Source organism: Piliocolobus tephrosceles, chromosome 8 (genome assembly GCF_002776525.5).
Source record: "Piliocolobus tephrosceles isolate RC106 chromosome 8, ASM277652v3, whole genome shotgun sequence".
Lineage (NCBI taxonomy): Eukaryota > Metazoa > Chordata > Mammalia > Primates > Cercopithecidae > Piliocolobus > Piliocolobus tephrosceles.
Window position 1 is genome coordinate 59,260,589 of NC_045441.1, and position 26,878 is coordinate 59,287,466.

Consider the following 26,878-nt stretch of genomic DNA (forward strand, 5'->3'; position numbering starts at 1 on the left):
TTTCTCCCATTCTGTAGGTTGCCTGTTCACTCTGATGATAGTTTCTTTTGCTGTGCAGATGCATTTTAGTTTAATTAGATGCCATTTGTCAATTTTGGCTTTTGTTGCAATTGCTTTGGTGTTTTAGTCATGAAGTCTTTGCCCATGCCTATGTCCTGAATGGTATTGCATAGGTTTTTTTTCTAGGGCTTTTATGGTTATAGGTTTTATGTTTAAGTCTTTAAGCCATCTTAATTTTTGTGTAATGAAGGAGTCCAGTTTGTTTTCTGCATATGAATAGCCAGTTTTACAAGCACCATTTGTTAAATAGGGAATCCTTTCCCCATTGCTTGTCTTTGTCAGGTTTGTCAAATATCAGATGGTTGTAGATGTGTGGCATTATTTCTGAGACCTCTGTTCTGTTCTATTGGTCTATATATCTGTTGTGGTACCAGTACCATGCTGTTTTGGTTACTGTAGCCTTGAAGTATAGTTTGAAGTCAGGTAGCGTGACGCCTCCAGTTTTATTCCTTTTGCTTAGAATTGTCTTGGCTATACAAGCTGTTTTTTGGGTCCATGTGAAATTCAAAGTAGTTTTTTCTAATTCTGTGAAGAAAGTCAATGGTAGTTTGATGGGAATAGCATTGAATCTATAAATTACTTTGAGCAGTATGGCCATTTTCAAGATATTGATTCTTCCCATCCATGAGCATGAAATGATTTTCTATTTGTTTATGTCCTCTCTTTTTTTCCTTGAGCAGTGGTTTGTAGTTCTCCTTGAAGAGGTCCTTCACATCCCTTGTAAGTTGTATTCCTAGGTATTTTATTCTCTTTGTAGCAATTGTGAATGGGAGTTCAAACTTATGGAAAAAAGTTCATCTTCACTGGTCATCAAATGGAAATCAAAACCACAATGAGATACCATCTCACGCCAGTTAAAATGACAATCATTAAAAAGTTGGGAAACAACAGAAGCTGGCCAGAATGTGGAGAAATAGAAATGCTTTTAAACTGTTGGTGGGAGTGTAAATTAGTTCAACCATTGCGGAAGACAGTGTGGCAATTCCTCAAGGATCTAGAACCAGAAATACCATTTGACCCAGCAATCCCATTACTGGGCATATACCCAAGGGATTATAAATCATTCTACTATTAAGACACATGCATGTGTATGTTTATTGCAGTACTATTTACAATAGCAAAGACTTGGAACCAACCCAAATGTTCATCAGTGATAAAATGGATAAAGAAAATGTGGCACATATACACCATGGAATACTAAGAAGCCATAAAAAGGAACGAGTTCATGTCTTTTACAGGGACATGGATGAAGCCGGAAACCATCATTCTCAGCAAACTAACACAAGAACAGAAAATCAAACACCACAAGTTCTCACTCATAAGTGGGAGCTGAACAGCGAGAACACATGGACACAGGGAGGGGAACATCACACACCGGGGCCTGTCAGGGGGTTGGGGGGCAAGAGAAGAGAGATCATTAGGACAAATACCTAATGCATGGGCGGCTTAAAACCTAGATGATGGGTTGAAGGGTGCAGCAAACCACCACTGCACATGTATACCTATGTAACAAACCTGCACATTCTGCACATGTGTCCCAGAACTTAAAGTATAATAAAAGTAAAAATTACAAAATAATAATAAGAGAATATTAAAATGATATGGTTTGGTTCTGTGTCCCCACCCAAATCTCATGTTAAATTGCAGTTCAATGTTGGGGGAGGGTGGAAGGTGATTGGATCATGGGAGCAGATTTTCCCCATGCTTCATGAATGGTGGTTTTCATGACGGTGAGTAAGTTCTCATGAGATATGTGGGCTGAAAGTGCATGGCACTTCCCCACCTCATGCATGTTCTCTTTCTCTCCTGCTCCACCTTATAAGACATGCTTGCTTCCCCTTAGCCTTCTGCCATCAGTGTAAGTTTCTTGAGGCCTCCTAGCCATGCTTCCTGTACAGCCTCTGGAACTTTGAGTCAATTAAACTTCTTTTCTTCATAAATTACCCATTCGCAGGTAGTTACTTATAGCAATGTAAGAACGGACTAATACAATGAACAAATGTGTGCCAATAGATTCAACTAGATAACACCAATAAGTTCCTTAAAAGATTTAAATTACCAAAATCAAATGAAGAAAAAATTGAAAATCAGAAAAACCCTATATCTATTAAAGAAACTAAATTCATTATTTAAAAGATTCCAATAAAAATCTCTAGACCCAAATGGCCTAACTGATTAATTCAATCAAATACTTCAGGAGTAAATAATAGCAATTCTACACAAACTCTTAAGAAGATGGAGAAGAAAACACTTGCCAACTTACTTCATGATGTCAGCACTACTCTGATGTCAAAGCCAGAAAAAAATTTTACAAGGACACTGTAGAACAATATCCCTCATGGCATAGATTTTTAAAAATTTCTTAACTAAAGAGTGTCATATTGAATCCAGCAGTACCTATTAAAAATACCTCCTGACCAAGTGGAGCTTATCTCTGGAATGCAACACTGAAGGACTGTTTAGCCTTTGAAAATCAATCAATATAGTTCAGCACATTGAATAAAAGAGAAAACCCATACGAAAACTGTAAAACAACAAAGCTTATAAAATAAACCATAGTTAAAAATTTTTGCAAGCTTGGGCTAAGCACATTTTCTCGAATAGAATATTAAAAACAAAAACAAATTGATAAATTGTATTTCATCACATTTAAAACTTCTATCTTTGATGGACACAGAAAATGAAAAGGCAAGCCACAAATTGAGAGAAAAAATATTTGCAATGTATGTATCTAACAAAGGAACTGTATGCAGAATACAGCATTTCACAAAAGATGGTATAGCAATAGACAAGTATGTAAAAGAGGCTCAACATCATTAGCCATCATGGAAATGCAAACTAATGATGACACACTACTACCTACCTATTAGATTGGCTAAAAATAAAAAAGGCTGATAATATCAATTTTTGACAAGAAATTCTCATACATTGATCGTGAGGATGTAAACTTGTAAAATCACTTTGGAAACCAGACTGGCAGATTCTTTTAAGTAAAACATACATTTTCCATGTAGACTAGCAATTCCAGCCATAGATATCTGTCCCAAATAAAAATATATGTTCATATAAACATTGCACATGAATGTTCATAGCCGCTTTATTCATAATAGCCCCAAACTGGAAAGAGCCCAAGTGTCCATCAACTAGTGAATGGATCAACAAATTGCAGTAGGTCTGTATAATAGAATACTAATCAGTGAGAAAGAGGGGCAAACTACTGATACGCTCAACAACTTGGATAAATCTCAAAATCACAATGCTCAAAGAAGCCAGATGCAAATAAGTACATATTGTCTGGTTTCATTTACATGAACTCTAGGAGTGACAAATTTAATCTATGATCACAGAAAGTACATCATTGGTATGGCAGGCTCTCTTCAAAGAGGCAGAAGAGAATTTCTGGGGTTGTGAAAATATTCTGTACTTTGATGTGGTTATGCTTTCACCAACTGTACACTTGATTGTATTAAATTATACCTGAATGTTTTTACTATCACTTGGTATGGTGATAAACCTTATAATTTTTTCTCTAAACCTGATCTCTCATTCTCTAACAAAACATAAACCATATTTCAATTCTGTAAAATTGTAATACAAAGTTTTCTGGAAAACTGAGCCAAAAAAATGATACCTGAATGAAGTGGACTTAAATTATAAATGAATCACAACTGATACTAGATGTAGTAACACGTGTTCTCTTATAGACTCCTGCTAAGCGCATACATTGGCAGAGTACTTTTGAAAAGCAGGTCATCAATAGGGATTTTAATCATTCACTTAAGTAATTCTACATTTAGAAATCTATTCTGAAATAAGAGTAATTTTTCATGTGAATAGAAGTTTACAGTCTGCTACTTCATTATAATAAAAAAAAGGAAGAGAAACCCTACGTGACAGACAACAGTGAATGGTTAAGACATTTATGAACAAGGCATTTCTAAAGGTTTTTTAATAATATGATAAAATATGTATGTCAAAATATTAAATGGAGAAAACTAAAGAAAAATCGTGCCTACTGTAATATCTTAATCCCACAAAATATAAATTATAAAAGAGGCTAGAAAACATACCAATCGTTATTTCTGGATGGTGATGTAATTTTTTCTTTATTCTTTTCTATATTTTCCAAATAGTTCATAATTTATGAAAATTATGTTTATAATAAAAATATACATTACAAAATAGCTAACAGTAAATATGCAAATATACCATGTAACTTTTAAATACTGATTTTGAGTCCTGGTTTTATAATTCAAAAGGGTTAATTTATCGTGGTGAAAGTTCTATCTGTAAAAGGAGCCCAAAGAAATAATACAGGGTTTTCCTTAGGAATTTTCAAGCGAAAGCAAATCACTTAACAGTGCAAACCAACAACATTAGGTGGCATGAGTGCACCAGATGCTAAGCCACAAAGCATAACACTTGCCTGAAAAGAGCTTTGAGATTTTCCGGTAATTCGGTTCGACCAGCATAACCCGGGTTCATAGTAATAAATATTCCAACTGATGGCTTCAGTGCGATAGCTTCCCCAAGAAATACAAATCTACCATAAAAAGAATGTTGATGAAATTAAATGTGTTCATTGAATATGAATGCACATTGACAAATGCAAACCACTGCAAAATGCAAATTATTAGGAAGCTGTTTATTCTGTGTAATTTTCTTTAAAATTCATAAGCATACATATTTTGAATATGTTTTGAAGCATATTTATTAAAAATACCCTCCCTTTTCCCAGAGGAATTATAAAAATGGGAAGTATTCTTTTTTTATTTTAGCATAGCCTTAGAATCCTAGAATATAAAAATAAAGACTTGACTAGTTTAACATGTAATGGAAGGTGATGTCATTTTTAACATCAACACGGCTGCAATTCCTTGAATGGGATGCTGCATAGAGAGAGAATGCCCAAAGAGGAGAAAGGGACATCCTGTTCAGTCTTAAATTTTGTCTATTTCTTCAACTTCTCTCTCTTCCTCTTTCCCTCCATACCTTCCACTGACTCAAGAAAAATCCATTAAATATCACTAAGAGGTACAATAGCTCTGGAGCCAGACTGTGAGTATTCAGATACCAGCCATATCACTTTAGGCAAGTTGATTATCCTATGTTCTAATTCCCTCATCTACTAAAAATAATAATCATATTACCCACCTTATTGGATTATGCAAGGATTTAAAGGGATTATAAATATAAATGGGTAAAAGTACAATGCCTAGAATGTGGAAAATACTCAAGAGATGTTAGCTATGACTAATGCTATTACTGTCACTTAAAGGCATTGGAGAAACAGTGAAAGATTTGCATTGGAGAAATAGTGAAAGGTTTTCACAAAGATTTGCGAGGACCCAAGTGGGTTGTTGCTGGCCAGGGCAATGAATGGTAATGTGCTATGGGAGCCATATTGAGAGATAGGTAGAAGGAAACTTTCCAATAAGGGTAAATGAGACAAAATATAAGGCTGATCTCTTGCATTGCTGAGAGGGGAGGGCTGAAACAGTTAAGGAGCTGGGTCTGCATCATGAAAGAGAGAAGATAGAAACCACAGTTTTTAGGACTAAGAGTGTCTTAGATACTAGGTAATTAGGAGCAGGTGGATTTTGTATAGTCAAGATAAAAATGGAGAAAACTTCATTTCCCAGAATGTCAGCCTAGGGAAGGTAGACAGGCTGACAGGGCTGCTCACACACAGAGAGGTGGCTCTTGCCACAAGATAACTGCCTCCTCTCCCACTGCACACAGGAGAGACAGCCATGGTCAAAGGTGTGGACCTCCAGAGGGTAGAGCTGGCAAGGCACTAGAAGGCTTTGTAACCGAGGCATGGTCCCATCTCTTAAATCTTCATGTGTAAAGAGAATTTAATAAGCTCATGAAATAAGAAGGAACAGAACTGTCTGCATATGGACTAAAATAAGATGAAGAGAGAAGACCCACAGACATTCAGACAAGAGGAGACTACCAAGGAGTATTCTTGGCAATTTTCAGAAATCAGTACATGGATCAGTTACATAAATCTCCATAAGAAAGGATGGCCTCAAATGACATCTGGGTTACAGCAAGTAAAAATATTTTGACTAAAAGCTAGAAAAAATATAGCTGGAGATCTAAGAAGAAAGAACTGAGCTTCTCTATCACGGCCTTAGAGATGGGGCAGGTCAGGAAACAGACACCCAAACACATAAAACTGGGGCCCAAGGTCCATGTGGCAGAAGGGCTGAGTGAGATATTTTCTAGAAGGCAGAAATATCCAAATGTATCTACTGATAACCTGGAAACTTCTACAACAGGTACACAGTCCAAGAAGCTAGATAATCCTTGGGAGATTGAAAATGTTCCTATGGACAAGATAGCTAGCTGAGAAAAATATTCTAAAAACTAAGGGGGCACAGGTAGGCCAGATAAATAAGATTGCCCTGTTGATAAAAATGTTACAAAGAGAACCAGAACTGTGCTGCATACTATATTAATTTATTTCTCAAATTAAGCCATCAAAGGTAAGTGCCAGTTGTGTTTTGCTTTTTGGAGTGTGGTATCGTGTTTAGAAGCGTTTAGTTTTCAAATATAATTTGAAAGGTCTTGGCCCAAGTTGCTGGAAGAACATGAAGGTACAATCTATTGCGATGAGACAACTAGCAAAGGAGGAGTTGGTAAAAGGACTAAGATTTTGATTTTTGATATATTAAATATGAGAAGCCTGGGAGACCTCCAGTAGAGTCTTGTGATGCTCCAGGCAGTTGTTTAGGTGAGTCCAGAGATGAGGAGAAAGGAGGCCTGGGCATCTGGTACTTAGCAGCATTGACAGAGTTTTTTAAAGCCCTGTGACTAGTTGAAATCAACAAGGGGAGAAAATATAAAGAACATAAATCCAAAGAAGGGCCTGTGATGTCTAACATGAATTGGCCAGGAAATATCAACAATAAAACACAATAGCAAACACAGATATGGTGCTTACTATGTGGTAGGCATTTGTCCAGGTACTTTGCATTTAATCATCACAGTAGTCTATAAGGCAGGTACTCTTCTTTCCCCCATTTTATAGATGAGAAGAAACCAGCAATGAAGCAGCTGTGAGGGGAGAGAGATGTAGGAGAGGTGTGGTCCTCACCCCACATGAAGAAAGTATATCACGCAGTGAAGAATGACCAACTGCATCAGATGCTGCCAGAGGTCAAGAAAGATGAGGACTGAGAATTGATCAATGGAATGAGCATCTTAGAAGTCTTTTGGATTTTTGGAGAAAGGGTCTTGCTCTGTCTCCCAGCCTGGAGCTCAGTGGCACAAACACAGCTCACTGCAGCCTTGACCTCCTGGGCTCAAGCAGTCCTCTTGCCTCAGCCTCAGAAATAACTGGGACTACAGGCACATGCTACCATGTCTGGCTAAGTTTTAAAATTTATTTATTTTGTAGACACCAGGTCTCGCTATATTGCCTAGACTGGTGTTGAACTTCTGGGCTCAAACAATCCTCTCGCCTCGAACTCCCAAAGTGCTGGGATTACAAGCGTGAGTCAGTGTGTCTGGGCAATCCTAGAAGTTGTTTGTTTTTTAAGTGATTAAAGTAATGTAATACACATGGGTTGTACTCAACACTTAGAAACCACTAATAAAAATGGGAGACCATTCAAAGTAATTCCCCCAAATCGACCAGATTCTTCCTTTATCTATTTCATGAGACAGGGAGAGGTAGCAATAGACAGTGAAGGGGAGGTTACCTTCATTACTCCATGCTTTTCTATTTGTAACAAGAGACAACCCACATGGCACTCACCTCTTTTTCCTGTTTCTGATGGCATCATGAATCATTTTCACCTGCACTGCCACCACTGACAGAACTTCCACAGAGATTCGGTTGAACTCATCAAAGCAGCCCCAAGCTCCTGTCTGCACCAATCCCTTATAGATATTTCCTATGGACTAAATGATAAAGTGAGGCACTCAGAATTTAACAGAAGGGGTTTTTACGCTGTTATACTGAATAATTCCCAACCAGGAATAACGTTATAGAATACAGTTTTATACATTATTTTATTACTAACTTACTTTGTGGTCCATTTGCTCTGAACAGTTGAATACATAAACCATCATGCCAAGGGCACGTCCTAGGTCTTTGGTGGTCTCTGTTTTCCCAGTACCCGCTGGGCCAGCAGGAGCCCCACTCATGGTTAGATGAAGTGATTGAGTTAAAGTAATATAACACCTTTAAGCAACAGAAAATACAAATATCAGAGTCTAATATGAGATTTTCGTAAAATATCAGAGGCAATACATTACAAAAAAAGTTTAAGAAGCTCTAGAATGTGACAGTAGCATCAAATACTGATATACTTCTCATTTGTTCATGGCGATAACGAATCAGAATATTTTCTATCACATTTATTTTTAGGCTAGCTGTCTAAAAATACTAGAAAAGAATGTATTTCTTTGTTTATTGATCTCATTTCCTAAGAGCTGTGTATTTGAATACCAATAACACTGGATTTGTACCGCTATTAAATTTCTGATATTTCTAAGTAAAGATATTATTAATACGGCAGACAACATCTCAAACTATTGTTTATAAAGGAAAAGTAGAAGAGAAGTTATAGATGATGAATGAATTAAACATTGGCTGAATTAAACTGCTACTGAATACATTAAGAAATATGTAATGTCTATAAATACATAGCATACAAATAATATATCCCTATTTCAATATACAAAGCAAATATAAAAGGGCAATTTATTGTATTTAAATATATTTTAGAAATTCCTTTGGAATGTGTTGCTACATGCACTTAGATTACCATAATACTTATTTTTGCAGCAAAGACTGAGGTTCTTAGAAAATCATGAAACAAGAATATCTAATAAAAGAAGACAAAACACATAGCAAGGACATCAAATGGCTGTATTCTTTATTGGGGTTTCCTCTGATGCATAAATTGTTTTTCTCTTAGTACAGACAGCAGGTCTAGTGAAATGATACACACATGGAGGTCAGGAGATGAGAGACTTAATGTCTCCTTTGCCAATCATCAGATGCTAATATTAAATAAGTCTTTTGACATCAACACACCTCAGTTTTCTCCTCCATTAAATGAGGTTAATTGTAGGAAAATATTCAGAAGGCCAAAGGTAAATGCCTTAAAAAATTGAAAGTACTATATGCAAATAGAAGCGATTAATTATGAAAACAGAAAGCGTTTCTGCATTTTATACCCATTGCATGTTTAAGTGTATCTTACAATGAATGAGTGAAAAGGCTCCCAGACTAGGAATCAGAGTACTTTTTGTAGTAGAGATTTTCGCCTTGTAATTTTCTCCAGTGGTTCCAAGTTTTGGGTAGGCATATGGCAGCCAGTGTTTAGAGGCTACATTTCCTGCCTTCCTTCCATTCAGGAGTTGCCAAGTGACCAAACTCCAACCAATGGTATATGTGCAGAAACTATTAGTGCCATTCTTAGAACACTTCCTTGGAGATATTTGACCTGGACTCTCTTTTTTCCCTTTTCACTGGCTAAAACACATGTGGAAACCATGTTTAGCATGTCAACCACCTGCCAATCTGTACTGCTGTCCCACTCACCTCTGGATTGTGAGACACCCGCTTCTGTGTTATTTCAGCCATTGTGTTTTGTTTGGAATATCTAACAGCAGCTTAACTGGCATCCTCCTAGCCAATACATAGTTGAGTTAAGTCTCTGAACCTGCCCACATATGGAAGAAGGAGACACTGTCTCCCCTGCCTACTTCACAAAGGGATAGTCAACATTAAATGAAATATAATGGAAGAATTTGAAGGGCATCATTTTGTCAATGTAAACAACTAGGAAATAACTCAAAGAATGAAATGGAAATGGAATCATTTTATCCAAAGCAATTCACACTATTAAAAGGAACATTCATCTTCCTTTTAGCTCCCAAAAAATCCACATAGTGATTTTTCTAATTTTGAAGTTAATAAACTATCAGGCCTCACATAACGATAAACTTTAAAATGCTTCTTCCCTTTTTCTCCTATACCCTGGGCCTCCCTTTCCTCCTTCTCTATTGACAATGGGATGCATAGAGTAGACTCTTCACATTTGCAGTTTTGACTATTCTCAAGTGACATTGTCAAGCTCCAATTTTAATCCCTCTCACTGAAAGCAGTGCATAAATTAACTAATGAGGACAGTGAATGCTGACTTTTAATCAGAGACAAGTTAGAACTGAATTAGATATAATTATAGAAACTATACCATACACAAATGTTGCAATTATGAGATTAATATGTGCAAGAACAATCATAAATGTAGTGTGAGAATCCTACCAGCCTCTCAGGACTACCATAGCAAACCAGCTTTATAGACTTACATTTGAAACTGTCTACACTTCGGTGATAGTGGATAATTGGGCCTGCTGCTATGACCTTGAGGTGTGATTTCTGCTTCATGAATGCCAAAGATTAAATGTGCTGTCTCCCATCAAACAGGTCAGCAGAGATTGGAATACTAACAAAGAAATTCCTCTCAATGTGACATATTCTTATCTCTGCAATATTCTGACTAAGTATGTATTTACTTGGAGTCAAGTGGAAATGAACTATTAATAATAGTAACCTCTTGCCCCCTTGAAGTACTTGAGCCACACTGGCTTTCTTTCTATCCCTGGAACTGGCCACGTGTCTCCCCACCTTGGAAACTTTGTCCTTGCTGTTGCCTGTAACTTTCTGACCCAGGATCCCTGCCTAACTGGTTCCTCATTTTTTAGGTTCCAGTTCAAGCTCTCCACAATAGTAGCCTCTCCCTTCAAGATAATTTTAAACACATTGACCTTTTTTAAATTTTTCTCATAGCATATATTACAGCCTAAAATAATTATATTAGTTAATTTATTTGTTTATTGTTTCTCTTTATCCCCACTTACTAGGAAGGAATCTCTGTGATGGCAGGAACTCTGTCTGTTCAACACTGGAATAGTACTTAGCAGAGTACTTCAGAAGTACTTGTTGAATCATTTAATGAATACTTTGTTCTTCCCCTTCCCTTCCTTTCACTGTATGCAATTCCTCAAATATGAATTTGAACACAGGTAATTCCTAGTTATTTTTATGCTTTCAATAAAGGAATCCTGTAGGGGTGGAGGGAGGTGGTGATAGATCCTGATACCAGAATGTTAGTTGTAGATAACTGGGCAGAATCAAAAATGCTTCCTTGAGCCATATTAATCCACTCATGATTTCATCATTTGTGCATTGTGCAGCTTCTGTAATTGTTTCTCTAATTCAGTTCTCTTCACCTTTTCCTAAAGTCAACATTCACTACCTTACATTATTTATTAATTTACATACCACTTTCGCATAGTTCATTGTTTGTTCATGCTTTCCTCTCATTCCTTCCTTTTTATTCTCACACATCTCTGCTCAAGCTAGGGGACTCTTTTGGGTTGGTTTTTCCCATCTGGATGGAAACTTAGAATTGTTACCTGTCAGTCAGAGGAGTGATCACCAGTCGAGGACTGTTGCCTAAGTATTCATAGAAGTACTGGAATTGGGCATCACAAATATTAACAAAGCAGTGTTTCTGGGTATCCTCCCATCGGTGACGAAGTTGAGACAGCCACGTAAAAGTTTGGGGACTGACAACCTAAAAGCATTGCATAATCATCACACGCAGGACACTGGTAGTTTGGGGGCCACAAAGTATTAATCTAATCAACTCTACTGCTTCACATTTTATTTCTAAAATTCTCACAAACAGGAAATCTCTTGCATGTTATTGCAAATTATAATTGCACATACATGGTTAAATACTTAATAAGAAAAATGCATGTAATAAGTCTTCATTTTAAACTGACTATTATATAAAACAATATGAATTTCTTCAAGCAATGCTTTTTCCCCCTTTTATGAATCACCCCAGGGGATTAGATAAATTTTGTAACTTTATACTCATCACTGAAGTCAGATGGAAAAATACACTATCCATATTTAAATGACACATAATCCATAATTTCTGCATTGCAGAGGTATAAATAAACTACACTTTCAACCAAGTTCAGTCTAAAACCAACCTGCTTTTAGTACAGAGATTTTCTGCTTCATTTTTAATCACATCAAATAACAGTATTTTTCATTGCTATTCTTTCCCATCTACTCAATCCTAACTATTCATCTTCCAGTTAAAAAATCCTTGTCTCTTTCAAGATAAATGTGACCCTTGGATTTCTTGAGAATCAGTTGAACTTACCAAAATTACTGTATACTAATTTGTCTGATGACTACATAGGTTTCAGCATTGCATATTCATGTATATAAGATGGTTGGGAATTAGACAAAAGTATTTTTAGTACAAAATAAAGGACATATTTTAAATCAGAATTTATCCTACTACAAATCATCAGACTTATAAAACAGAATAAAATATATAAGAAGATACAAGACCATATTATAGGAGTAGTTATCAACAGTTCATTATTAAAATGAGAACACATGGTAAGTGATGTTTTGCAAGGAAAAGTTTTGGACTAGCAATTAAAGAATATCACTCACTAGTGGTCCTGAAGCTGGATCAAGGAATATTAATGTATGTTTATGGTTTACATGAAGAAGCATTTTCTTGCACTTTATACAAATAATTTAAATTCACTTTGCTTTTAATAAATTGAGAAAAAGAAACAGAAAAACCACAGAAACATTTCACAATACATACAGGCATTCAAATTGTGAAAGGAATTGCCTTGTTTTAGTACTACCAAACAAGTGTAACCCAGTAGACAAGCATATTCCTGACTTTTGTAAATAGGAATGTATTTTGGAAAGAAGGATGACAAAATTCTCCTTTCATGTTAAACACTGCCAACACTTAAAGACACACAGACATTTTAAAGATATGTAAAAGAAAGGTTATTAGTATACTAAAAGAATTAGAAAATAACTTCTTACAAGACAATAATTTAGTTGTTCAAGGAAGAGACAAAGGATTACCCAACTGACAACCTAGAATTATGACCAACACCTCTTTCTTCAAGGGGAAATGTATCAAAGGCACATAGACATGGTTTAAATTACATACACATAATCTTACTGCTATTGGCTGTGTAAATCACAGAGGTGAGGCTCACAGGCCAGTGACCAAGATGGTCACACACAGAGAGATGAACACAGTGATTTCTCATGGTTCTTCCGTTGTGATAAAATTTTTTTGATGATCTGATGTTCCTAACTTGGCAAAACCTTTCAGGATATCACTTGGAATAAGTCTCATCAGGATAATATATTGGCTAACCAAAATCAAATGCACCCAAGTTAATCACAATCTTTCAGGACTAATTAAAACATACAAACTTTCAAAAAACAATGACTTTCTTGGAACTACTCTGGCAATAAACATCACTTTCAGGAAACAATAATGAATACATAAAATTTCTACAAACAACTTGCCTTCTGAGAAATAAGTTTTGCCACCACGTCTCTGGCATGGACATCAATGGTACAAATTGTCATGATCTTCTGTCTGTCTCCAGGTGGAAGTTCTCCCAGCAAAAGTGTAATCAGTGTATTCAGCTGAGAAATCTAGAAGGAATCATTTTTTAAAAAGGAGGGGAGGGTTACAAATATAAAATTTAAGAGCCCCAAATTCTTCATATTTGTAAAGACTGATTTAGTTTGCAAAACAATTTCTTCCTTTCTTTTTTTCTTTTTTGAGATGGAGTCTCTCTCTGTCACCCAGGCTGGAGTGCAGTGGCGCGATCTCAGCTCACTGCAACCTCTGCGTCCTGGGTTCAAGCAATTCTGCCTCAGCTTCCCTAGTAGTTGGGATTGCAGGTGCCCGCCACCACACCCAGCTAATTTTTATATTTTTGGTAGGGACAGGATTTCACCATTTTGGCCAGGCTCGTCTCAAAACTCTTGATCTCAAGTGATCTGCCTACCTCGGCCTCCCAAAATGCTGGGATTACAGGCATGAGCCACCACGCCTGGCCACAAAACAATTTCAAATGTGTTACCCCAGCTGGTCCTCAAAGAACCTTGGTCTAGGAATGACAATATTATTATCCCCTCCCACAGATGAAGGCCAAGAGAACCTGTGAGTAATGACAAAGCCGGGGCAGACACAGGGTTTCCTGGCTGCACGGAACTGACCCTCTACCCTAATGATAATCTGGTCCATAATATTGTTGAAACAGAAATGACTACAAATCTTAAAAGGCCAAATTAGACTAAAAAAGCATAGTAAGAGCTAAATGACAAATTATATTTTTCTTTAGAGAAGCATTCACCTAACAATTTGTGTTTGCTTTGGTTTTTAAAAATACAAGATAGTGATGATTACTGAAAAAATATTTAAAATGTAGAGCTGAAGAATGTCCTCCTCTACTCTTATTCACATCCCTACTCTTGTTTAGGTCCGTCAAACTCGTAGATAAGTATTTTTCAAACTGCTGGTCTTTTTTCATAGAATGGAAAGGAATAAAATGGAATGCCATGAACGACAATTCATTGAAGTGACTGGAATAGAAAATACAGCATTACAGGTAGTAAGAGAATGTATTGTTTCATGCTGTTTTATTTCTGTTTTGATTATCTACATAAACATGTGCACTTGGATCTGATAGAAAATATTTCTTATGGTGAATTGTGGTCAGAGAGGTTTGAAAGATTCTGTCTTAGGTGGTCATTTTGTTAGTATGGTTATTCACACAAAAAGATTTCTGCCTTACTCAAGCCTTATTTACAAAAACAGTATTTCTGCTTTATTCCAGGTATCATACTGTGAAACAATACCATCCCCTTTTCTCTTCAGCTTTGCAAAAGGACAGTCAATGACAAACTGCTAGCACCTGAGAAAGCTGGCAGTAAGCGAATATGACAGATCACCAGAGACTCAACCCTTTGTAGCCTACTGTCAAATACAGGTTCACTATTGTACTACTATCATGCCCCGGAAAATGCAAAAGCCTGCACACTTCCCTGAGATTGCCGTGCAGCTGGAGGCTGGAGAAAGTCATACAGCTGGAATAAGAAGGGAGAAGAAAGGCAGGAAGAGACAACCGTAACATGCGCAATTTCCATGAAATGAGAACACAGAAGGTTCCAGGCACTGACTAAGCACGTTGCTGATCTCCTTGCACTTAATCTTAAGACAATCTGTTAGCCGAACTTTGCAGATGAGAAAATTGAGTCAAAGGCCTATTAACCACATTTGCGAATCCAGGGAGGGGAAATTCAAATTCCAACAGTCTGACTTCAGATTCATCACATAGACCCTCTCCAGCCTCCACAAGACCTACCCATCCCTTCAGGTCTGAGAAACTGTAGCTGTGCAAGAAGCATTCAGGACAGACTTAAAGTCAAACACAAAGGAAAGCTGGCTTAAAGAAATAAAAGTATTATTATATGTCCCCTAGACACTCAGGATACATGACAGCTTTATAAGCATTTGCCCTATTTCCCCCACCCTCCGGCTTTATTGAGGTATGATTGAAAAATAAAAATTGTATAAATTTAAGATATACAATGTGATATTTTGATATATGTATATATTGTGAAACTATTACTCCAAGGAAGCTAATTGACATATCCTTCAGTTCACATATCTTTTAAGTGAGAATACTTGGTATTTACTGTCTTAGCAAATTTCAGGTGTACACTACATTATTATTAACTATAGTTGCCATATGTTACATTAGGTCTCTAGAACTTATTCATGCTATAACTGGAAGTTTGTACACTTTGACCAATATCTTCTGTTTTCCTCCCTCCCATTCTCTGGTAACCACCATTCTACTGTTACTATGTGTTAGACTTTCTTTAAAAATCCACTTATAAGTGAGATCATGCAGTATTTGTCTGTCTGTGTTTAGCTTATTTTACATAGAATAATGCCCTTCAGATTCATCCAGGTTGTCACAAATGGTAGGATTCCTTCTTTGTAAAGGCTAAATCATATTCCTCGGTGTGTGTGTGCATGGGTGTTTGCATGAGTGTCTACACATTTTCTTTATCCATCTATCAATGAATACTTGGGTTTTTTTCCACATCTTGGTGATTGTGAATAAAGCTGCAATGAACATGGGAGTGCACATATCTTGTCAAGATAGTGATTTTATTTCCTTTACCTATATACCCAGAACTGAGATTTTTGGATCATATGGTAGTTCTATTTTTAATATTTTGAGGAATGTTCATAACGTTTTCCATAATGGCTATACTACTTCCTACCAACCACCAAGGAGGTCAAAGATCTGTACACTGAAAACTACAAAACTCAAAGGAAAAAATTAAAAACAAAAATAAATGGAATGATCCCATGCCCTTGGATTAGAGGAATTTATGTTTGTTAAAATCTCTGTACTTCCAGAATTCTCTGTAGACTTAATGCAACTGCATCAATATTTCAATGGCATTTTTTTTTTTGCAGTTGTAGAAAAAACAATCTTAAATTTTATATGGAATCACCAAGGACTCCGAATAGCCAAAGCAATCTTAAGCAAGAAAAACAAAGCTGGAGGCAGCACATCTTCTGATTTCAAATTATATTACAAAGCTATAGTAATCAAAACAGTGTGGTACTAGCATACAAAAAGGCACAAAGACCAATGGAACAAAATAGAGAGTTAAAAAATAAATTTTTCAACTAATTGTCAGCATAGGAACAAAAAACAGTGAAGAAAGAAGGTTCTTACATAAATGGTGTTGGAAAAAACGGGACATCACATGCAAAAGAATGAAATTGGACCCTTACACTATACACACACACAAAGAAACAACTCAAAATGGATCTAAGACTTAAAGATAAGACCTGAAACTGTAAAACTCCTTTAAAAATGTGGGAAAAGCTTCATGACTTTGGTCTTGACAATGATTTTTTGGACTTGACACCAAAAGTATAGCAACAAAATAAAAAAATAAAAAACAAGTGAACTATATCAAACTAAAAAGTTTCTGTACATCAACAGAAAAAATCAACAAAATGAAAAGGTAGCCTATAGAATGGAAGAAAATATTTACTAACAATATATCTGATAAGGAGTTAATATCTAAAATATATAAGGAACTCATACAACTCAATGGCAACAAATAGCCTGATTAGCAATGGGCAAAGGACCAGAATAGACATTTTCCCAAAGAAAACATACAAATGGCTAACTAGTATATGAAAAGATGCTCAAAATCACTAATCATTAGAGAAATCAAAACCACAATGAGCTATCACCTCACACCTATTACAGTGGCTATAATAAAAAAAGTCAAAAGATATTGTTGGTAATGATGTGCCTTAACCTACTACAAGAGTGACATCAAAGATCACTGATCACAGGCCGGCCGTGATGGCTCAAGCCTGTAATCCCAGCACTTTGGGAGGCTGAGGTAGGTGGATCACTTGAGCTCAGGAGTTCAAGACCAGCCTGGCCAATGGGGTGAAACCCCATCTTTACTAAAAATACAAAAATATCAGCCAGGCATAGTGATCTGTACCCATAATCCCAGTTACACGGGAGGCTGAGGCAGGAGAATCGCTTGAATCTGGGAGGTCTAGTCTGCAGTGAGCTGACATCACACCACTGCACTCCAGCCTGGGCGACAGAGTGAGATTCTTTCTCAAAAAATAAAAAAGATTACTGATCACAGACCACTATAATAGACACAATAATAAAAAATTTAAATATTCCAAGAATTACCAAAATGTGATGCAAAGACACAAAGCAAGTTCATGTTGTTTGAATGATGATGTCAATGCCCAGCATAGATGGGACTGCCACAAATCTTACAAAAATAAAGCAGTATCTGCAAAGCACAGTAAAGCAAATCACAGTAAAATGAGATATACCTGTATTTTAATAAACTGCATCTTTAAAAAGTAGTTACATGTTTAAAAAGCAGATGTGATTATTGTTTTATGTCTAATATGTTCACTGCTCATCATCCCCTAGATTTTATGTTCCACAAAGTCAAGGACAGCGTCCATCTTATTCGGTGCCTTATCCCAGAGCCACTGAAGAACTGTCAAAGAGTGTGGGTATTCAATGTGTATCTGCTGAAAAGATGAATTAATGTACATTAACAACCCATGCCTACGCAAGTTTCTAAGGAAAAGTAATATACACTTTAGTGAGAAAAGAGTTATTTAGACCTTGGATATTTTCTCACCTGGGTCAAGATACGTGGTCTTTGCAGTATCCAATCTTATACCACTATCAGTATTTGGTTAAAGAAAAAGAGTTGATTGCAACAACAGTAATAATATCGTATACCTTATAAGAACATTTATAATTTTAAGTGCATTCACATGCATTGTCTTATCTGAGCCTCCCAACAACCTGTGATTTCTGCATTATTGATTCATTTTTCACAGAAGTGCAGTCAAATGGAAGATGATTAAAAACACAGCTTGTCAACAATCTGCACAGCATTATATGTTGGGGATCTTATACTGTGTATCAAGATTAAACCTTCTCTGATGATACTCTTTAGTAAGTAATAAAATTCTGCACCCATAGTTATGTAATGTAGTTAAAAAATGTCTGTAGTATTTGGGCGGTGGCAACAGGTAGCAATCATGATGGTCAGTACTGTACTTGCATATAAGTTTACGGTATGTGACATATAAAACATTCCTTAGCAACTTTAAGAAAATATACCCTATCGTGTAAAATCAGTATATATTCTTGCCACTGATTGCAATAGTGTTACATGATTTTCCTCCGGATCAAGGATGTCTGGCTCAAGTCTACCTACGTCCCTTTGAAACTCAAGTGGCTGTTTTCCTGGTACATCTTGGCTTCGTTAGAGTGCAAGTACAGCATATATCTTGAACTAGAAATAAGCCCAACTTAGAGTAAAATCCAAACTTTTGTTCTTGGAGTACAAAGTCTTCCATGACCTCACACCACTCCTTTCCTATCTCACTTCAGTAACCATGCTGGCCTTCCCTTTTTTCTCCTATCACAGCTGCTTTAACGCCACAGCAACCATTTCATGTGCCTGGAGTCATCTTCCTTCTAATCCTTGTATGATTGGCTTCCTCTCATTATTCAAAGTTGTAGTTAAAATTTACCTCCTCAAATTGGCCTTCCCTGGCCATTCTATTTACTATTACCCCCTATTTATTCTAAATGCTTCTATTTTATTATCTTTATGGAACTTATGAGCATCCTACCAATCATGTATTTCTTTGTCTGTCTCCTCCACCCTAAGCTCTAAAGGAGCAAGGCCCGTATCTGTCTTACTCTGGGTTGTGTTCTCATGTTTAGCATAGCAGCCAGCATAAAGCACGTGTCCAAGTCAACACTCACTGTATGAATTGATGAAGGAAGAAATGAACAAATGAACAATAGCAACAATACACACCAGAACAAGTTTTTTGTTCTCTCATTCACTCATTCATACAAGATGAAAAATGTGGTTCTTGTTTCCAGACCTTACAGGACAACAAGGAATGCAGATAAATAATTTAAATTGTTTTGCTAGGGCAAGTAGAAAGTACTCTGACAGCACACAGAAATAGGGCTTGCCTGATCTAGGGCTTAGAAAGGCACTTTAGAGGAATGTATACTAAGACCTAAAGAATGAGCAGGATTTAGGTTGAGAAGAATTTAGCGGTTGGCCAACAGGGAGGCAGTCGTTAAGCCCCCGGGAGCAGGCTGCGGAAAGGCCCTGAATGGACAGGTGGCTCTGTGGAAGAACCGAAAGAGGTCACCCATGGCAGGAGTGGGCAGCAGAGGAAGGACAGGTGTTTAAAGATGCTGCAGAGGAAAGCAAGTGCCCAGGTGTGCAGGTCTTACCCAGCTCAGTTAGGACAATGAGATGGTGCTGAAAGGTCTAGAAGGCAGGGTGATAATGAGATTTGTGTTATTAAATTATCTCTCTGGCTATGCTGTAAACAATGAATTGGAGGAAAGTAAGACTGGAAGAAAAAAGACCTGAGAGGAGGATGCTACAGTCATTTAGATGAGAGAAGAGAGTGGCTTGGTATAGGATATTATCAAAGCAGCTGGAGAAGGCATTGAGAATAGGGATCTTCAGGACAGTTAAAGAGATTTGGTGGTTGATTGGCTATTGAGCAAAAGAATAGTCAAGCGGGCTTCTAGTGTGAGCAACTAGTGAAGAATGTTGGGTTTTTTTTGTTTTGTTGTCGTCGTTGTTGTTCTTCCCGCAGCTGGGCACATTGGGAGGCAAGTTTGAGAAGAGCGAACGTACACTGGATCTTTTAGGTTGGGTGTGCCTGTGAGACTTCAGTGAAAAATCCCTATCTGTTTCTGGCTGTGCTTCAGGAGAGAGATGCAGACTGGGGTAAAGGAAACTGAGCAGCCATAAAAGTGGATGAAATTAGTCAGGGATGTGTGGAGAAAGAAAAGGTAAGGAAAAAGAAAGATTGTGGGAGGCTGAGGCAGATGGATCACTAGAGTTATCCATCTCTTGATCAGGCCAGCATGGTCAACATGGCAAAACCCTGTATCTACTAAAAATACAAAAACATTAGCTGGGCATGGTGGTGCACACTTGTAACTCCAGTTACTTAGGAGGCTGAGGCACAAGAATTGTTTGAAGCTGGGAGGCAGAGGTTGCAGTGAGCCAAGATCACACCACTGCACTCCAACCTGGATGACAGAGCAAGACCCCATCTCAAACAAAACAAAACAAAACAAAACACAAAAACAGGTCAGGCACAGTGGCTCACATCTGTAATCCCAGCACTTTGGGAGACCAGGGCGGGTGGATCACCTGAGATCAGGAGTTCAAGACCAGTCTGGCCAAGATGGCGAAGCCCCGTCTCTACTAAAAATACAAAAATTAGCTAGGCATGATCACGCCTGTAATTCCAGGTACTTGGGAGGCTGAGGCAGGAGAATTGCTTGAACCTGGGAGGCAGAGGTTGCAGTAAGCCGAGATTGCACCACCTCATTCCAGCCTGGGCGCCGGAGTGAAACTCCGTCAAAAACAAAATGAAATAAAACAACCCCCCCCCTCCACACACACACAAACCAAAACAGAATACAGCCATAAGGAACAGGAATATTTGAGGAGCAGGAGGAAGACCAGCCAGGTGAAGTAAAGAGCAGTCCAAGTTTTCTAGTTAGAAAACTAGAATTCAAAAAAACATGAATATAAAGGAAGAGAGTATGTGAAGAAGTAGGAAGTATTTTCTAAATTAAAGAAAATAGAAATAGACTCAACCAAGTGGTAGAAATAAATAGGTTGTGGTGATGAGAAAAAGGAAAGAGCAAGTATAGACATTAGGTCAGCAAGCTTGATTATAAAAAAGGCTACAGAGATAAGGCAGGAAATAAAAGATGTGGCATGAATGAACAATTTTTAGTTATTCTGAGTAATGAGGGAGTTGGGCATGTTTAATTACTGATGGGAATGAGCAAGAGGTAGAAACTGAAGAAACGGGAGGAAAGAAAGTCAGGGCAGCCTTGAGAGAGGTCAGAGCAGAAGGGACCCAGAGCAGAGGTGGAGAAATGCTCTGGACAGTGGAGGTCGCCCTTGCCTCCTACCTGGAGGATGGTATCGGGGGAGGGACATCAGCCTGATGGCCATTGCTCTAGTCCCTCTCTGATGATGTCAGCAGATAATAAAAGCACTGACAGGCATTGTATGTATACATGTGTACTGTGTGTTTTCTAATTTAATCATCACAACTTTATGAAGTAGGCACGATTAGTATTCCAGTTTTACATATGAGAATATGAGATAATCTGCCTGAGATCACACAGTTATACATGGTGGAGCCAGGGACTAGCACAGAATTCTAAGATCTTACTGTTTATTCTACAAACACAAAACCTTCTTATGTGGATAACAGGGCATCAGACCAGGCAAGTGCTGGCCTCCAATAATTGTGGTGAGGAGAGGGAGATAACTCAGTATACCCCACCTATGAATTCTCTTATTTATATAAACATAGAAATGCTTCCTAACAAAAAGACAAAATCTTACACCTTGTATGTCACAAACCATGAAAAAAAGAAAAAAGGAAAAGGCACGATCTTGACCACCATTGGGGTTTATAGGATACACATATCTAAGGGACTAGTGTTCCCAAAGAGGGCCAGAGAGCGCGGTAGGATGATGGTGGGTTCACCATGTAGGACAATGTCAGACCTAGAAAGTAACAGACTCAAGGTCAGAGAGAAGCAGTGATTCCTGATACATAGTGGTGGCTGGTCCCCCATTTTTTCCGTCCTGGCTCCTATGGCATCATGGTAGAAAGAGGCCATACTGTGAATTTAAAGAGTGTATCCCTAAATAATGTAGGTTTAAATCAGGCAACAAAGAAAAAAAAAAGTCTTCCTTGCAGCGGAAGCATTGCAGTTTTACCAGCATCAGTCATGGCATATCTCCCAATATGGGGACACCCAAGCCATGGTGGCAAAGAAGCTGGAAGAGGCCACTCTGCAGAAAAGTTGAGATCTGGAGGTCAGATTTGCTGGCTCATGCCTGTAACCCCTGTGCTTCTGGAGGCCAAGGAGCAAGGATTCCTTGAGGCCAGGAGTTTGAGACCAGCCTAGGCAACACAGCAAGACCCTATCTCTACAAAAAATTTAAAAATTAGCCAGACATGGTGTCAAGCCTCTGTAGTCCTAGCTACTTGGGAGACTGAGGCAGGAGGACTGTTTGAGTCCAGAAGTTTGAGACTGCAGTGAGCTATGATCACATCACTGCACTCTAGCCTGGACAACAGAGCAAGACCCAGTCTCTTAAAAATAAAAAAGTAGTCTGGAGCTAGAAGTCCTCAGCTTAGCAGATCAAAGTGAACATTACAATATAACTAGTATAGCACCTTGGGGATCAGTTACCAGAACTCTCAATCTCTTTCTAACAGGACATAATACTGAAGTTCTTCTTGTTTCATAACAGCAACAAGGACCTCTAATCTTGAAACCTACCAGTTTCACCTTCAGCAGTATCAGAAACAATGAATTTTCATTTCCACCAGCCAGAGCAAAGGAAATGACAAAGAGACCAAGTCTCCTGCTCTTAAAACTATCAGAACATGGGTTGCTGAATCTCAGTTTGTTGTCCTCCTTTCCAATGCTCACTTCCTACTTCTCCTTTAATACTACTGCTAAAACCACTAGTGCAAAACTGAGCAATGAATGTCAGAGATAGTGAGCATAATTACCTCATTCCTGACACTAATGGAAATGACTCTAATGTTTCACCATTAAGTATGATTTTCTCTGCAGGTTTCTGGTAGATATTTTTCAAGTTTTAAAAGTTCCTTTAAATGCTTATATTAGAAAAGAAAAAGGTATAAAGTCAATAAGCACTCACCTTAAGAAACTTGAAAAAAAGGAACAAATTAAGCTCAAAGCAAGAAGAAGAAAGGAAATAATCAAAATAAGGGCAGAAATAAGTGAAATATAAAACAAATTATAGAGAAAACCAGTAACGTCAAAGGTTAGTTCTTTGAAAACAGAAATAAACTTGATAAACACCTAGAAAACCCAATCAAGAAAAAAAGGAGAAAAAAATTACCAACCCCAGAAATGAAAGTAGGACATCTGGGCAGACCTTCCAGATGTTCTGAGGATAACACTGAAATGGCATGACCAACTTACATCAATAAATTGAAAAGCGTAGACCAAGAGTGGCCCCTTTTCTGTAAAGGACCAGATAGTAAATACTTTTGGATTTGTAGGCCATGTAGTCTCTGTCACAGCCACTCCACTCTGCCATCGTAATGTGAAAATAGCCACAGACAATAGACACTGGGCCAGATTTGGCCAGAGGTCTGTAATTTGCCACATGCTGAATTACTTAAAATGGGCAAATATCTTGAAAAATACAAACTTCCAAAACTGACACAAGAAAAGAAGCCCCCCAAAAAAACTAAACAGCTGCATATGTATAAAAGAAATCAATTTACAATAAAAAATGTTCTACAAAGAAAACTTCAGGCCCAGATGCATCACAAGTGATGTCTATCATAAAGTCTTTCACAAAACAGACATAAATGGATCACTTTCCAACTCCTTCTAAGAGTATACCCTGATTTCAAAATCTGGCAAAGATATCATAGAAAAAGAAAATTACAGGCAAACGTCCCTGATAAACATAAATGTAGAATTTGTTAACAAAATAATAGCAAATAGAATCCAGCCAAAGACATACACAGACACCCCCTACACTTAAAGGATAATTCATAACCAAGTGTTTATTATTCAGGAGTGCAAAGTTGGCTTCACTTTCGAAAATTCACCACAATAACAGAATGGCATGGTCATCTCATGAGATTTGAGAAAGCTCAATGCTGATTTAAGATGCAAACTCTCTGCATGTGGTAATGGAAAGGACTTTCCTCTATCTGATAAGGGGCATCTCCAAGAAACATTCAACTACATCATATTTACTGGAGAAACGTTATTCTTCCCAAAGAATGTAAATGGACAAGGATGGTCTCACTACCTCTATTCAACATTGTGCTGGAGGCCCAGTCAATTCAATAACTCAAAAAAAGGAAATAAAAAACAAAAGGAAAAAGAATGGAAGAGAAGAAAACTGTCATTACTTATAGACGATGTATTTCTGTACATAGGAAGCCCTGTAGAGTATACATATATATATATTTAAAAACTATTAAATGTAGTAAGTAAATTTAGCAAAGCCCCAAGATATAAGGTGAATATTTAAAAATCAATAAATTTCTATATACCAGCCAAAAACACTGGGAAATAAAATTTTAAAATTAGTATATAAAATAGAATAAAAAACATATCAACTACCTAAAAATAAATCTAATAAGAAATATGAAAGACTTCTACATTGAAAACTACAGAAAATATTGTTGAGAGAAGGTACAAAAAACTTATATAAAGAGATATACCATGTACTTGGGTTGTAAGAACCATAATTATTGAGATGTTCATTCTTCCAAAATTTATATTTAGAGGCTGCCCCAGTCACAATTTAATTAGGCTAAAAATTAATTAGGTTTGTAAAAATAAACAATGTGATTGTAAAATTTATATAGAAAAGAACCTCAAACAGTCAAAACAATCTTGGGGAAAATAATGAACAAAGTTGAAGGATATATATAAAATGACTTTAAGGATTACTACAAAGCTACGGTAATTAAGAAAGGTAGATTTGGCATGAAGGCAGAAAAATAGATCAATGGAACAAGAGAATCTGAAAATAGATCCACATAAATATACAGTCAGTTGACTGTTGACCAAGGTGTCACATTAATTCAATAGAGAAAGGAAAGAGGTAAGGACTGTAGACCTAATGGGAAACACCCAGAACCATGAAGCACCTTGAAAGAAACAGAAGTATATTTTCATGACTTTTGGACAGGCAATAACATCTCTCTCTCTCTCTCTCTCACACACACACACACACACACACACACACACACACACACACACACCCCACAGAAAGAAAAAAATGTTTAAAAAGACACAAAAAGCACTAACCATGAAAAAAAATTTGATACACTACACTGCATCAAAATTATACCTTTTTGATAAAATATGCGATTAAGAAAATTAGTCCATTTTGTAACAGAAAACTTGTATCCCAAATAAATAAAGAAATCCTACAATCAACAATTTAAAAAGACCAGGCACAGTGGCTCACACCTTTAATTCCAACACTTTGGGAGGCTGAGGCAGGAGGATCACTTGAGGTCAGGAGCTCAAGAGAACCTGGGAAACATAGCAAGACCTGCAAAAAGAATTTTTAAAATGTTTAACTGAATATGGTGGTGCTCGCCTCTAGTCCCAGCTACAAAAGAGGCTGAGGCAGGAGAATCATTCAAGCCCAGGAGTTTGAGGCTGCAGACTATGCCACTGCACTCCAGCCTGGTTGACAGAGTGAGACCCTGTCTTAAAAATATATCAGGCAAATCATCCAATTACTTGAACAAGGAGCAAAAGATCAAAAGATCTTAATAGACGCTTCACAATAGAGGATGTACGAATGCTAACTGCCCCATGAGAAGTTGCTCAACATCTTTAGACATTAGAAAAATGCCTAATAAAATTGACCACATAATTGGAAGTAAAGCACTCCTCAGCAAATGTAGAAGAACAGAAATTATAACAAACTGTCTCTCTGACCACAGTGCAATCAAACTAGAACTCAGGACTAAGAAACTCAATCAAAACCGCTCAACTACATGGAAACTGAACAACCTGCTCCTGAATGACTACTGGGTACATAACGAAATGAAAGCAGAAATAAAGATGTTCTTTGAATCCAATGAGAACAAAGATACAACATACCAGAATCTCTGGTACACATTTAAAGCAGTGTGTAGAGGGAAATTTATAGCACTAAGTGCCCACAAGAGAAAGCAGGAAAGATCTAAAATTGACACTCTAACATCACAATTAAAAGAACTAGAGAGGCAAGAGCAAACACATTCAAAAGCTAGCAGAAGGCAAGAAATAACTAAGATCAGAGCAGAACTGAAGGAGATAGAGACACAAAAAACCCTCCAAAAAATCAATGAATCCAGGAGTTGGTTTTTTGAAAAGATCAACAAAATTGACAGACCGCTAGCAAGGCTAATAAAGAAGAAAAGAGAGAGGAATCAAATAGACGCAATAAAAAATGATAAAGGGGATATCACCACCGACCCCACAGAAATACAAACTACCATCAGAGAATACTATAAACACCTCTACGCAAATCACCTAGAAAATCTAGAAGAAATGGATAATTTCCTGGACACGTACACTCTTCCAAGACTAAACCAGGAAGAAGTTGAATCCCTGAATAGACCAATAGCAGCCTCTGAAATTGAGGCAACAATTAATAGCCTGCCCACCAAAAAAAGCCCAGGACCAGATGGATTCACAGCTGAATTCTACCAGAGGTACAAGGAGGAGCTGGTACCATTCC

General features: G+C 37.3%; 1 protein-coding gene across 1 annotated transcript in view; it reads right to left on the reverse strand.

Annotated features, from left to right (window-relative positions):
* Positions 1–26,878, reverse strand: part of DNAH11 (dynein axonemal heavy chain 11) — a 371,689-nt gene that overhangs the window by 228,378 nt on the left and 116,433 nt on the right. Inside the window, exons 31-35 of the mRNA XM_031935967.1 lie at positions 13,463–13,594; positions 11,506–11,666; positions 8,101–8,257; positions 7,829–7,974; positions 4,487–4,603 (exon numbers count right to left, since the gene is read on the reverse strand). Coding sequence (XP_031791827.1) covers positions 4,487–4,603; positions 7,829–7,974; positions 8,101–8,257; positions 11,506–11,666; positions 13,463–13,594 — 713 coding nt within the window. The remainder of the gene's footprint in view (positions 1–4,486; positions 4,604–7,828; positions 7,975–8,100; positions 8,258–11,505; positions 11,667–13,462; positions 13,595–26,878) is intronic.